The 15,655-nt window shown below is 39.0% G+C and overlaps 2 protein-coding genes and 1 long non-coding RNA gene across 3 annotated transcripts in view; 2 read left to right on the forward strand and 1 right to left on the reverse strand.

Annotated features, from left to right (window-relative positions):
- Nucleotides 1-4,563: 4,563 nt before the first annotated feature.
- Nucleotides 4,564-7,807, forward strand: LOC125907490 (uncharacterized). The gene is made up of 3 exons (XR_007452708.1): nucleotides 4,564-6,791; nucleotides 6,857-6,947; nucleotides 7,036-7,807. It is a non-coding gene; the product is annotated as an uncharacterized LOC125907490 (long non-coding RNA).
- Nucleotides 7,808-9,724: 1,917 nt separating this feature from the next.
- Nucleotides 9,725-10,603, reverse strand: LOC120959103 (cyclin-dependent kinase inhibitor 1C-like). Its single transcript, XM_040382274.2, has 2 exons — nucleotides 9,986-10,603; nucleotides 9,725-9,910 (listed from the first exon to the last, which is right to left on the reverse strand). Exons 1-2 carry the CDS (start codon nucleotides 10,063-10,065, stop codon nucleotides 9,772-9,774), a joined length of 219 nt encoding a protein of 72 aa, XP_040238208.1. The 5' UTR covers nucleotides 10,066-10,603; the 3' UTR covers nucleotides 9,725-9,771.
- Nucleotides 10,604-11,859: 1,256 nt separating this feature from the next.
- Nucleotides 11,860-15,655, forward strand: part of LOC120959095 (uncharacterized) — a 66,821-nt gene continuing 63,025 nt past the window's right edge. The window contains exon 1 of the mRNA XM_040382266.2: nucleotides 11,860-12,392. Within this exon, the coding sequence (XP_040238200.2) occupies nucleotides 11,894-12,392 (499 nt within the window). The 5' untranslated portion in view covers nucleotides 11,860-11,893. The remainder of the gene's footprint in view (nucleotides 12,393-15,655) is intronic.

Genomic DNA, 15,655 nt, shown 5'->3' on the forward strand with positions numbered 1-15,655 from the left:
GTCAAAGACATCAATCAGATCAATGTTATTAGACTCTATACAGGTTACGAAAAAAGCCCGTTTTGGCCGATTTCCAATAAAAAAATGAATGAAAATTTTGACAGACAAATTGGAATGGTTTGTTTACAATTGGACTGGTTTGTTTACAATTTGTCTGGATTGCAATCGTGCAATGGTATGGTGTTTGGTGTTGAATCTTGCAAATTATAATTTATTTAATTATTTTGTAACTTTATAATTATTAATATTGCGATGAATTAACAGCTGTGACAAGAGAGAAATCGAGTAAGTGAGAATCTAGTAAAATATGCTTTTGTTGTGGTGAAAAGATCCAACATGTAGGAGTTTAACATTGTGTCAGGTAAAACGATTATATCAAGCAAGCAGAAGATTGCTGTGAAATCATTCGCTTCTCAGCATTATCAGCATTACGGACAAGGAGATAAATAAGCGAGTGAAGTACCCAGCTAGAAAGCATATGTTGGAGGGAAATGTATGCAGTTGCTGGAACTTGTGCGGTAATTTGATTCATATTTTAATGAAATGAATATGAAAATAATTTTCATTTTTTACAAACTATCTTCTCATAGATTTCTCAAGTGGATGTGCAGTGCAGACACAGTTTAATCTTACGAGTTTCCTTTCCGTCCAACAACAGTTCAGTAGCTATGAAGAGGGAGGGGTGCAAAGTGCCGTTTCTTCCCAAAGCAATCACTGTTCATTATAGGTGAGGAATCATACCATGCCTGGCTGTTGGACAGTATCCGTTGGGATGAGGTTTCGCTCCCTTCAGACTCCACCTGACTGCAACATAATGTCCTGATGACCGAGATGGCATGTTGCTACGGCTAGATGAGTATATTTGCACTAATGAACGAATGAGCCGTTGAATGTTACTCCATTCTAGGGAACGAATTCTTTTACCGCCCGGATGTAACTGCAGCATCAGCAGAGGGAGAAGCTGCTCATATATACCGTCATATAGAGATAAACCGTTAGCTGGTCAACACATGTATTGGCGTATCCCTGTGGATCCAACAGTGCCGCGTGATGGGTCCAGCACACACATAACCAACTCCATAGCCCATAGCATAGCCCGACTCCAGTGTGTGATCTGGTTGCATAATCAGTTCTGACGCGCAGACTGGATGCACGTGATCATACGTCATCTACTATCTCAGCTCATTAATGAACAATGAAAGACAGTCAATCTCATATCGAAGCAAACCACTAATAATCAAAACTTGAGAAGCATATCGACGATCGTGGGGATCATTAAACCAAACATACGACACCGAATTTCATACGGGAGAAGAGTAGCACCCGATTGCCCCAAGAGCCGCCTGACGGTTAAACGCTTTCAACCCTGTCAGTTCATACCAGACTAACTGGGTACCAAACAATGCTCGCGTATTCTAAAGCAGGTTAGACTAAGCTACAGTAAATGGTTTTGAGGCAATAGGGTAACGCAAATCATGCATCATCAATGATTCCGACCCACAAGTGGAGCGGATGTGCTACATCGGAGTCGGAAACAAATCCGACCCTACCTCGGGGACCTACTACCGTAAGGACTTCAAGTTGACTCGAATGATAAGTAGTTGTAAGAAAGCATAAACGACTCCGACCCACTGGTGCAGCGAGTTTGGGTCAGGTCAAAGTAGGTTTAATACCCGACCCGTACTCGCTGCACCAATGGGCCGGAATCGCTTATGCTTTAGGATTCGTATCTACCGAAATCGTTGCACATACTACATCTATTTGTACGGTTCGGGTTGACCCGCACGGCTACGGGATGCTTCGGATTGCTCCGACCCCATGAGTTCCAGTTGCCCCGACTTTCACTAGTGTGTGTATGGAAGAACGTGCGTGAGTTGTCGAATCGCTGACCAAGGAGTAGGAGAAGGTAAAAGTGAGTTAATGTTTAACAAGCCCGTTGTAACAATAATAATTAGGAAAAAAACTTCAAACATATTTGTGTTTTTTGGTAGCATTTATCAAATACGATTTTCCTTTATAACATTGACAAAATGTTATTTTCATAACTTTCGTCACAACAATTTACGCAATCACAAAATATTATATAAATAAACACTATGTACAAAACATTTTGATACTCATACTGTACGGGCCGTACACCAGCAGCACCGTGCACCCCTACCGAGAGCACCTACTTGATCAACCTTTTTACACACTCTCTTTTCTGCCGTGCAATGCACTCACCTCACACAAATGTGGGAATTTGTAAGCTATGATCCCCCTACCTATGTATGTCACCTATGTACCCACCACAAATGCTTCAAACATCATATTCGCTCTGTATTGTACTTGACTCGAGCACAAATGAAATGGACCCCCGCCGTTGTTTAACACTGTCGGGACGACATTTATCTCTCGTCTTTTCGCTCTAGCACTTAAATTAAGCTGCACCCGAGTTGGCATGAATTCTCTACCACTGGAACAAGACAGCAGCACGAACATTCGTTTGCTATGATACGGAACTGAAACAGGAGCAGCATAGACGATCACCCTGAACCCGATGATTGTGGCGAATCGGCATGGAGCCTCGCCGCTTCCCACACATCGCAGTAGGGTCGCGTTCAGGACTGCATAATTTCTAACCCTTTTTATCAATGCTGCTGCTAGATGGCATAAATCCTGGTCCCCAGAAGCTGTGACTGCAATTTCAAACCTGGAGAACAAACGGAACTGGGTAAACAATGCGATGATATCCTTGGCAAATCAGCAGAACTTACTCAGAATTGAACAGGTCAACAAGGAAGTCGTATTCTATTAACGATGGAACGTGATAGAATGAAGAAAACTTGAAGCGTTAGTTTCAGTTTCTGCAATCTTATTTATGTTGTTTATTCCAAGCATCAGCTGACCGGCGTCGATTTTGACAGACAAATTGTAAACAAGGTTTACAAAATGGTGACCCTCTCAATCGCTCTGTCGTAACCTGTATAGAGTTTAATAACCTTGAATCAGATGACGACCTGGTGCAATAAAATAGCTAAAACGATTGACGAAGAAGATGTGCGCCGCCTAATGAGCCGTGTTACAGGAAAAATTCGAGAATTCCTTCGAAACCGTGAAGAATAGTTTTATCCGTATTTTTCTTTAAAAGTATGAAGAAAACGCTACATTTGCATAAAAAAAGATCTTAATTTCAATAATAAAGAACTGACATACAGGCAATTGTCTATGTTCCAATTCTATCTGAAGCAAGCTTTATGTGATGATAGCACCCAAGTAACATTTTAAGTTTTATCATAGTTCTAACAATGTTGTTATTATCATGACATTAAGTATTCATTGAATAGGTGTTCTTCTTGTATGTCCTCATAAAACCATAATAAAGCTCTTTTAAGCCTGAAAGGGCCCATCTACAGAACTCTATTAAAACTATTCGTTGCAACCTTCTCTAGACTTTAAGAATCTTGGAAATTTAATTCAATCTTCAAGTACATGTTACGACTGAGATAATCATATTTTAACAAGATTCCATGATCTTCAGAAAGTTTTTAAAACACATAAAAAATGAAATCATGAGATAAAAATCATAATCCGTACCACTGTGAAATTGTTATTCTTGAAAGATTTCAGTGGCAATAAAAATACAACCATAACATTAGCCGGCATAGCGAATAAATGAACACGTTTTAACAGTCGTTTAAAGTTCATTTTGGTTTAACCGAGTTCATTTGTTGTTCATTCCTGTTAAAATAAACGATCGTCAAAACAGTTAACGACTGCTTGATATCGCATACAGGCAAACACGGGGAAAAAATCGAGCAGTATAATTAAACGACTGTTAATTTGCATCACATACAGTCAGTGCATCTCTTCACAGTCGTTTGTTTAACGGCGGCATATGACCAGTCGTTAAAATTAACAAATCAACTCAATGCGATCGCGATGCCAAATTCTAGAAATTTGAAACGACTCTGGTTAAATTTTAACGACTGTTAATTTTAAACCAATTCTTTCGCGATGCCAGCTATTATCTGCCTGTGAATCGTGGTAGTCAACAAATGAAATAGTCATATTTTTATGTATATATAACATTGCCGAAGGGCAAATTTAAATGCCAAGAAAGTTTTACTGATGAAATATGACATTGTACTTCGAATTTTGACAAAGCGCTGACATAATAATACACTTAATAAATAAAGAAATAACAATAAAAAAAATATTTAAAAAGAACTGTCGAGTGTTCTACTATTTTAAAATAATAAAAAAAATCTTTGACCCTTATCCCTTATTGTAGCATAGTATAAAGTAATATCAAGTTGAAAAAGGTCATGTATTGTTAAAAATTTAAATTATAAGCATGAAGTCAAATATTTGCATACACAGAAATTCAATTTGGCATACACATTTATGTAGCAATAAATGTTAATTTCATTAATCAAAATGGTTTCCATTGCATTAAGACACTTATATCTTGATTTACGACTCTTTCAAAAAATTTTTGATTTAACATGTATGGCAACAAACAATATTTAGACTTAAAACTCTCAGTTTACCTATTCATGTGCTCTGTTAACCGTAGAGTTGGCAACCAGATTTACACACGTAAGTTGGCAACCGGCATACCCGGGTATTCCACACGTTTTGATGCAAAAAATTAACGATTTTCATAGGTAAACAATGCTTTCTATATTTTAATGCTGTAAGCAAGTAGTGCCGACCATATATTCTCTTCTATTTCATTTATTCATTAAGTTTTTTCATTTTATTATAAAAATAACGGTCAAATTGAAATTGGAGGAATCGCTTGAATTTGACTCGACAATAGGCACAATACGAAAAGAAGAAGAAGAGAAACGTCATCCTCCATACAAAATGTATGGAATACCCGGGTATGCTGGTTGCCAACTTACGTGGTAAAGTAAAAAAAAATCAAAATAAAATACTTACAGGCTGTTTAAAATTACAACTTGTGCACCAAAAAATCATAAATTAAAAGTTGATGGGCTACAGAAAATTTCAGGCCAATAAAAGCAGTGAATCAAAAGTTATTTCAGTTTAAAGTTGAAAAAATACCCGGGTATCCGGTTGCCAACTTAAAGGTTAAGCATAACCCGTCCGGCAAAATGAGTGTATTTTTTGAGTGATTTGAGTACCGTCCCCCGTTAGCAGTTACTCTTGGAGGAATGAGTTACACCCTCGCGCGAGCCCTCCCCCTCCCCACCCGGAACGCACGGTGCGCTCTACAGTTCTCAATGTGTTGTGTTCTTTCCAATCATGCTACCAACACATCCAAAGATATTTGTTTCTTTCGTTTCTCGTTTTCTTTCATGCATTGCCACGATCGCAAATACGCACTTATTCTAACAAGAAACACAAACACGGTCATTTTTTATTTCATTAAAAACTTTATTGAAACATAAATTACACTTTCACAACACATTTAGAATCCTTCATACTCACGTATGGCGTCATACTGTAAAGTACCGGGTCGAGCCAGGCTGCGGGAAACTTGTCGGCAATCTGCGTTGCCTCTGTTCAGCAAATTCTTACCTATCGATGGACGCACTGCATGTGCGTCTGTACACACTGTTAACGTAACACTTTATCAAAACACACCGGCGCACGAGGCTTATAACGAAATGCGCATCACCGCACAAACACTGCGCGCGGGACTAAAAACGAAACGCGCACAACCATCTCCGACAAAGCGTCGCGCTGTACTGGTGGTTTTGTACGCGTAGAAGGGGGGACAAACAGAACGATGGTTCGATGCTGTAGTGTAAGCGAGACAACACGATGTGACGAGCAGCTCCAAGTTGAGCTCGCTGAAAGATGACACACACACACATTCACAGACGGCTCGTCAAAGCACGGTATTTGTATTGGTGTTAGTGAAGCGCGCGTGTAAAACAGAATGCGAACTCTCATCGCAGCGCGTTTCTCCGTGCTTCCTCAAGCTTCCTCATACCCCTCACACAAATGGCCTGAATCACACAAAATTTGGGGTCTCATTGTTTGCTTGGAAATGGCTGTACAGCACTGTACGCGATGACATGTGAAACATGCTAACCTGTATGGCAGCAATGGCGCAAGCTATTGTGTCTCCGGAAGCTTTATCGTGTCAAGTGTCAAACTTATAAACAAAAGCGTCTGTTGTTGTAGTGCTCCCGAAAGAATTGGAAATTCAGTGTTGCAATTAAACAAAACTGTCCTGTAAGTTGAATAGTTAACCGGTAAGGACAGTCTTTAATTCAGTCTTTAAGCATCAAAAGCAGCTTCCATTGAAAGAGCAGAGTCAATGTTCTACATCACACATCGTCTATGTCGATCCAGCTTCAACAGGGGAGAACCTAGAATCAACACAGCTCGCGACCATAATCAATAACCAAATGCATATAATGGAAACCTACCCAACCAGCAAAACCGAAGCTATTGGAAAACTTTCCTGTGTGCCAAAGCGAGAGAGCATGTCTTCTTTCTCTAGATTTTGGACGGCACAATGCCGATCGTGTGGTCTATGAACGAAAAACGGGAGAAGGGGAAACCGATATCCTTGGAGTGACACACACGCATGCATCTGCATGCGTATTCCGCTGAACCGTGACTACACATCTCTCTCGATCTCCCATGATTTTTCTGCTATCGCGCTCATCCGGGTGTTAGGCATCCTTAGTCTGTCCAGAACTTTCACTGTGGAAGGATGTGTTGGAGTGATGTGTGATTTCTTGTGTCCCGTACTTTGCTCGTTTACGTTTTGTGCCGTGTTCCTTCTTCTTCAATTATGGAATGATTTATCCTTGTAAATTTCTAAGGTAAGTTTCTTATCCTCGTGTGTGCTTCAATGGATACATTCAACTAACGCTTGTCGTCTAAAAAGTTACAGTGCACGCGCATGTTAATCGACGGTTGCCAACATCCCGCAAAACGATCGACGGAAGGAAAACGGTGTCCGGTTTTAAAATATAAAGGTAAGCGTTACTATAATCCTATGTGCAAAATATTGTTTAGTTTGTTATAAAAAAAATGGATTAATTATTGATTAATTTTCATCAACAGATTTCATTACAGCTCTTTCGTAGAAGAGCGCACTTCAAGGACGCCTAGGATACGGCTAAACATGCGCAGCACCAGTCCGTGACGTCATTTCCAGACAGGCGCCGGCTGAACACGCGCAGCACCAGTCGAGGATATCCTAGCGCAGAGGGTAGAAGGAAGAACGAGAGGAAGGGTAACAGAAAGCAACCGCAGCATTTGGAAGGGGTGAAGCATCCTGCCGTATACAGAGTGTGAGTGTGCCAAAACGCATGTGGAAAGAGTAACACCAATAAATAGCATGCGAAAGTGTGCATAAAGCAAAAAGAAAAAGCGTCACTACTACAACCAGCAATCCGAAAATATAAGGGGAGGGATAAATACAAATGTATGCGTAAGCAGGACCAGCAATCCAAGCATTTGAATGTGTGCGTCGGTTTGTGCCGTGCTGAAAGTTTTTACTTTAGCTGCTGCTAGTGTAAAAACTTAAGGAAAGCTTAAAGTAAAAATTTTTTACACGGGGCGCCTTCGGAAATTGTTGGCTGGGTAGGACAAAATAATTCAGGCTCAAGCGAAGCTGCTCACATATTCCGAGTACGTTTTACAAAGTATCAAAGAAAACCCGATTGGTGTATGGTCACTGCCAAATAAAAAATATGACAACCTTTTGTCAAGTAAACCCATAAGCGACTTCAGGGCATTTTTTATTATGTAGAAACCCACGGACCAGCTTTGAAGATCGTTGTACAGTTGTCCATCATCATTAATAGAGTTTTGAATGGGAGTTAGGGCGGTGGCAACGCTCATCGGATGCGATTTTATCGGACGAGACTTGTATGAGATTTGACAGATAACGTCGGACGACGAAATCGCACGTCCGACGTTATCTGTCAAATCCCATATAAATCTCGTCCGATAAAATCGCATCCGATGAGCGTTGCCACGGGCCTTAGGGCGGTGGCAACGCTCATCGGATGCGATTTTATCGGACGAGATTTGTATGGGATTTGACAGATAACGTCGGACGTGCGATTTCGTCGTCCGACGTTATCTGTCAAATCCCATACAAAAATTTGACAGGGCGTCCGATAAAATCGCATGCGAAAAAGCGTTGCCACCGCCCTTACACTTGGGCCATAAATTTCATCATTTACAGCTGGCCCGCTGCGCAAATTCGAGCAGTTTCCTGCGCAGGAAATCCCGCTGTGCAAAGCGACGGAAGAAATCATGCCCCGCTGCGCAAAGCGACGGAAGAAATCATGCCGTTCGGAGAATTTTATCATGCCATCTTTTTCCCTCCAACTGCAAATTTGTCAAGCACCTCGTCGAGCTACCCGTCCCTGGCTCCGCTTCATACCCCTCGCATGAGCGCGCTGCCGAAGGTTTAGATGTGTTGGTGCGTCAGATGGCCAATCGCTGTCAGTCGTCGTTCGTGCTTTTTCCCTCCATAGCGCCATCTCTTTCTCGCGTGTGGTCAATGCTCGCGAGCTGTTGTGGCGCCTAAAAATGCCGTTACCAAACATTGCGGCGATGAAGTTGCATTTTCACAAATCAAACCAAAAAATCGCAATGAGTTCAAACAATGCAATATAAAAATGACCAAGAAATCGCTAGTTTACGCTGGAGGGTTTGCTGTGCAACGCGCTGAACCCTAATTCGCATTGACATGTTCAGCCCGGCGCTGATTTTCATTAATATTTTCCGTTCCGCCTGCATCAAGAACGCAAACTGATTGTGAAACCGGCATACTGTAAAGTTCACTGGCAGTCCCAGGGGCCTGCCATCGATCTGAACGTGCTAAGCATTAAGCATAACTTTGTTACCCAAATACAATCTGAGATTGCGCATATACAGCAATTATCCGCAGTACGCGATACTCGATATACGCGAATTCGCAGTACGCGATTCCTCTAAATTTGACAGCTCCATTTGTTTTTTGCAAATATTTTAATTATTTGAAATATTTTATGCTCTTTTTGAATTTCCTTAGTGTTCTTAATGCATTATGCATTAAATTTGTGCAAAAGATACCTGTTTTATAACAAAAAACTTCAATGCAAAACTCTGTGACGCTATATTTCAAACCCTTGAACCGGTAGGGTAAACTATTTTTCCATAGGAATCCGCTATACGCGAAAACTCGAGATACGCTATTGCGCTCGGTCCCGTGCGAGAGCGTATATCGGATAATGACTGTATTCATTTTATCAAAACATATGTCATTTCGCGTAGCCAACCCTGAGCTATAAACGTCATTTCCATACATTTTCAGATTGCGCCAAGATTGCGCATAAATTTTCAAGATTATATGTCCGAGATATATAAATATTTTTTGACAGATAAATATATCAAACCGATCCGTTTGACAGATAAATATATGCGCAATCTGAGATTGCGCATCGTCTATTGCTACGGTAAACCTCGGCAGCGCGCTCAGGGCGATTTATATGGGATTTGACAGATAACGTCGGACGACGAAATCGCACGTCCGACGTTATCTGTCAAAACCCATATAAATCTCGTCCGATAAAATCGCATCCGATGAGCGTTGCCACGGGCCTCATGCGAGGAGTACACTCTTAAAAAATTTTGCCGAATCTCGGTTAATTTTTGCCGAGATCTGCACAACTGAGATCTCGGCAAAGATCTCGGTAAAATTTCTGTTGCCGACATTTAACCGAGATTTTCGATTAGAGCAAATCGAGATTTTGGCTAAATATAAAAACATTTTATTTTTATTTTAGTGATTTTATTTGCGTATCAAATGGGTTTTTTTGATGTGATGGAAAGCGTTGGGACAGGCGCCGATTCAACCGCCGGATGGGGCACAGCGTTTGGATGTGGTACCGGTACAGGAAAATGAGCCGGACAAGGAGCGGGCACTGATACAGGCACGGTTCTGTAGAGCGGGCAGAGTGAAACAAGTCTGAGTGAACCCTTTTTAGATTTCTTGTGATCGAGTGTTGATACTTACCTCGTGTAGGTGACCGGAAATGAATCCTGGAAGTCTGAACGGTCTGGCAAAGGTTGAACCAACCGGATTAGCTTCCACATCTGATCCTTGAATAGGGACTGCTCCGAGCAACGCTCTGAAGAGCACCGGTTGCGTGCGCTGATGGAGTTTCCTAACCCCAACCCCGCTCCATACCTGCGCTCGATCGCACGCTACTGATTCTCGTTTTTTTCACGCTGAGAGACTCATTTTCACTTTTTTTACATTTTTTATTTTACATCACAACATCACTACGAAAGGTTTTCGTTTCATTAGCACGAGATTAACAGAATGGCGAATGACAGATAGAATACCGAGCCTCGGCTAATCCAAGTAGTAAAGCTGAAATCTCGGTTATTTTGACGGATTATCTCGGTGACAGCAGTGTTAACGTATGTGCTCGGCATGTTGTGTTGCCGAGTTTCGGTTCAAATATTTATTTAACTGATATTTCAGTTTTAAATGGTACTGATTTTCGGCTACTGGGTTTTTTCAACTGACATATCAGCAAGAATCGAAAGAGCCGACGGATTTCGGCAGTTTTTTTAACCGAGGTCGTGAAATATTTTTAAGTGTGTATGAAGCGAATGAATTTTTACTTATTAAATTCATATACGTTTACTCCAACAAAGTTTATATCACAACTGGAATCACAATTCATATCCTAACTGTATAAATGCCTAAATCATTAATTGAATAAAACACTTTTACAATTAATGGATTATTATATCTATCTAAATCTAAGCTTCTTTTTACGTTCCACCGTATGCCGTAACCCTTTCACATCACTTCGTGCCTTTCCATGGCTAAGTTTCTTTCTCTGTGTGTGTGTGTGTGTGTGTGTGTGTGTGTGTGTGTGTGTGTGTGTGTGTGTGTGTGTGTGTGTGTGTGTGTGTGTGTGTGTGTGTGTGTGTGTGTGTGTGTGTGTGTGTGTGTGTGTGTGTGTGTGTGTGTGTGTGTGTGTGTGTGTGTGTGTGTGTGTGTGTGTGTGTGTGTGTGTGTGTGTGTGTGTGTGTGTGTATGTGTGTGTGTGTGTGTGTGTGTGTGTGTGTGTGTGTGTGTTAAATAAACCATCGCCACACCGATTATACTTCATTTTCCGAAATAAACCACACACACAAATAAAAAATGCTAACCCCTGTACCAATCACACAAAACCGCGCAATACACCACATATAAAAGTACCTACTTATACACAGCACACTATCAGCTTATGACGGAAGGCACAGGCTGCAGCGCAAGTAAGGCAATTCATGGTGAAGGAAGGAGAGGAAGAGGATGAAAAAATGGGCACCGCCAATATAGACAATTTTTGAAAATCGGTAGAACTACAGATCGGTTTGGCTTGGTTGCCTCATCTGTATGCCAATACTGACAATCTATCGTTTGACGCTGGAACGCATTGCGCAAATGAAAATCGAACTTTTCTGGTTCTGCATATTAATTGTAGCTTCGGTTTTTTTCAATGATCATTAATACCTGCAGTCATTTTGTACATTCTTATTTATTTTCGATGTATCAAATGAACCATACTGTTCTATTATTGTCTTGGTCATTCATTTTTTCACGTGAACAGAATAAACCCATCGGTTCTGTTTCATTTGGCACACCTCTATTACCCACACCCATCACTAGTCACAAGCTAATATAACAACTCAAGCAACAAAATCAACATGTTCTTTCGCTCTACCCAACAGACCTTTCAGAGCGAGAAAACATGTTGATTTTGTTAGCTGAGTACCTAATTATCAAGCGATACTGCATGGCCACGCCCACTACTTGGTAAAAATCGTGCATAGAAAAAAGTTCCAACAATCGACGAAATAACCTGCGTGAAATGATTGCCAGTACTGTGATGCCATCCTTCACAGTTGTTAGTTAGCTCAAACTATGTGCGACATCAACAACGATATGGTGCAACGTGGTAGGCTTTTTGGGGACAATGTTATTGAATGCAGTAACATACGAACACCGGTGAAAATTCAGGATGAAGCTTCACATCGAAAATTAACTTTTGGCATCGACCGTTTATTAAGTATGTCAACACCTGCAAGGAACAAGGAATTTGGTGATAAATCACTATTTTTGTCATCTTCCGTTACTGAAGAGGAAGCTTATCATAGTTTCTATGAAATGGATAAATGTGATTTATGTGGTAAATACAACGGAAGTTTCCCTAATTTTACCAAACTTTCGATTAGTGATTTGAATACGAAAATGGAAAAAGGCCATGTTTGTGAACCAGTTATTCTAGAATTAAACAAAACGAGTAAGCCTTGCGATAAAAGTGAAAATCATTTGTGGTTAAGCTATCCGGGTGACAGTGGTATACAGTGTTCCAAAATAATTCCTGAACCGTTTCCCTTGCGAATAGGAAATTTGAATTTAGGTATGTAACGAAAAGTATCTCAATTGAAATCATCTTTCACATTTTTTTCTACCGTACTGCTTCAATTAACGAACACTTTAGGCATTTTTGGCATTGAATATTTTTTTAACTAAATCAATATTGATCGCTCAGACGTCTGTATAGCACCGTTTACTAATGAAAACCTTCTACAATTGAGAAAAAAAATAAGATTTCCCATAAATTTACGCGACACATTGCCAAAATTCATTAAATTTTAACAAAAATTTGATTCATATTCTAGACAGTTTCGAGCTCATGTTTCAAATTACGGACATTTTGATTCAAATTCCGGACAGCCTCTAAATTTCGTCTATAATCTTATGGTTTTACCTTTTTAGCTTTTAACTTGTTTCAAGTTTCAAACATCAAACTCTCAGTGAAGGAAACTTTCTAGACCAACAGAACGACGGTCTTAAAAACAACGGGGTATGGATGCTGTTTTTCTCTTGTACACGAATTGACGGTCTTTCCCGTACAGCCATCAAGCCATTTGTCGCATAGGTCTTCAAATATAGTTGTTTTCTTGTTATTATCACTATCTAAAAACATATTTTTATACAGTTAACCACAGTAAACCTCGGATGTCCGGAATTTAAAACAAAATATAAAATCTTGCTTCGAATTCCGGACAGAATCAAATATGTGTTTAATGAAATTCAGAGCACAATGTGATAAAACACTGTTATTTTTGCGTTGATAACTACTTCCATAATTGATTCCGATGTATTTGAATGCACGTGGGCGCGATTAATAGGACTGACTATCTGGTTGTGTGGTAACTGCAACCCAAGGTGGATTAAAAATGGTGGTGAAAATGGACCTTTGGGGGGTTGCCATAGTTTAACGACATAGCGTCATTGTAAAACCGTTAACGATTGGATTCCGCACACAAAGTATAGCAAATAGAACGTATTCTTGGTTATTAAGTGCATTTTTGTATGTTCATTGATTTCATCGAAAAAATAATATATATTAACAAAAAAGTTGAGAATTTGTTTGTTCAAGAAACTTAAAATCATTTTAGTAAGAGTTATTCTTACTTACTTTCTTACCTATCCGTAAGAGTAAAAGTAATAGTTCTAATCGTATTTAAATTGTCTATTTGTCTCGTAGATAATGAGAAAAAAATGTGTAAAAAGGAAAAATGAATGATTCATTAGTTTTCTTTCTGAAACAACCAAAAAACCCTGACATACTATGATACATATACACATTTCCGCCTTTTTTGCAGATCATTACTCACAACTTTGTATGCGTATTTTATGTAAACACTGACATTGCAGAAGAATCAGCTTGCAACTCGATAAGATAGTATTGGATTTGATCGGTGATTTCCATATAGGAATGGGGTGTTAAGATGGAAACTATATTTACTTATGTTGGTGTTATGTGCGAGTATTTTAATTTAACTGAGCAAAAACTCTGTTGAAATATGTTATCCCACCCGGCAATATGCCAATAATACAATAGTTTTACAAAAAATTAAATGTGTTTGTAATATAACAGAATACATAATGTTGTTTATATATTTATTTAATTTTTAATATGAAGGCTTTTTACTAGCCTATTGTTAACACTTCGTTATTGGATTGTTAACGTAATGTTTTATTGTACTTTTTTATCTAGTTTTTCGCTAGTTGAGTCTAGTTTGTATATTATTACAACACTTGAAATATCACCAAAAACTATTGTTTTCATAAGGCTTTATTGGATCAAGCATCCCATGCAAAATTTAAACAAGCAAACTTTACTTTATTATAAACTTTATACTATTTGATCACTGAATAATTTCATTTAATTTCATTTATTGAATCCAATCGTTTAAATTGTATTGAATAATCGTTTTGCATATATTGCTTTTTTTTATTTCTCGTTAGGACGGCCTGGTTGGCCGTATCATTAGCATATATTGCTTTTAATTTATTAATTTAATTATTATATTTCATCATTGAACTTATCTAATTGAACAATTTAACCTCGTATGTTTCCTTACAATAGCATAAGGAACCTGTTTTCCCATAGTAGTAGGGGCTTCAGTAATCTTGTGTAGTCTATGTTTTACGTAAATGCAAAGAAACATAATTAATTAGAACCGATAAACAATCTCAAGTTAACGTTGCATCAGCCATTCAAAAGTTATCGTTTGTTTTGTTTATACATTCTACTCTCCGATTTAGGACTATTGCTTCATTTTTCCTTTCCTTTAGCTTTTTGTGTTACATTTCTATCTCTCTCTAGTTATTGTGTTGATGGAAATAATTCTACTGGGTTATTCTCACCTAAAGGCGCATATCATTTACTAGTCGCGGCGATTAGGCGATATTGAAACGATGATCAGTTTAGGCTGTGTTTTCAACCCTAAATAATCTGAAAACTTCTGATTCGTATGTTTACAACAAAAATAATAACAATAATAATACTAAACCCCGCTCACGAATCCAGCGGTTAATAACACGCTACATTTGGTGGTGAAGCAACTTGACATTTGTTTGTACTATCCTTCCTCTCCTCTGTTAAAGCTGTTCAACATAATATTTATGGCATTTCATTGTGTGTAAGAACAGCTTGATCATGTTTGTTTATGTTTCAATAGGGTTTATTGGCTTGTTTCAATTTTAGTCATGAATATACCCATTTTTGTCATGCTACACACATACATTTTTTCATCGAGTCTTGGTTTAAAACTACCGAAATCCGCGCAACTGAGATATTTTCTGTACTAATTATTTTTAGCCGAAAGTCTCATTAAAAATGGAAATGACCGCTTACATATTTTAATTGAGATTTCGGTTTGGGAATGCTGAAATATTAGTAAACTGAAATTTTGTCGGATTTCTCTAATGGTTGGTTTTTCTATACCCTAAAGTTAGTTAGTTAGTTCTTTTTTCCATTTTTAAATTTCATTAGTAAGTACTTCTTCTTCTTCTTTGGCTCAACAACCGTTGTCGGTCAAGGCCTGCCTTTACCTCTTGTGGGTTTGACTTTCAGTGACTAATTGATTTCCCCCCTATAGCAGGAGAGTCAATCCTACGTATGGCGGCACGGTCTATTTGGGGCTTGAACCCATGACGGGCTTGTTGTTAAGTCGTACGAGTTGACGACTGTACTACGAGATCGGCCTGTATGTATAACAATTTGAAATCTTACGCGATAATGGGTACGAAACTATGTTCTCTTCTCATTGAATTCTATTCTTAATGGCAATCTTGGCCGGAAGGACTTAGAAGATTTCTAACAATTGC

This window comes from Anopheles coluzzii, chromosome 3, assembly GCF_943734685.1.
Source record: "Anopheles coluzzii chromosome 3, AcolN3, whole genome shotgun sequence".
Taxonomy (NCBI): Eukaryota; Metazoa; Arthropoda; class Insecta; order Diptera; family Culicidae; genus Anopheles; species Anopheles coluzzii.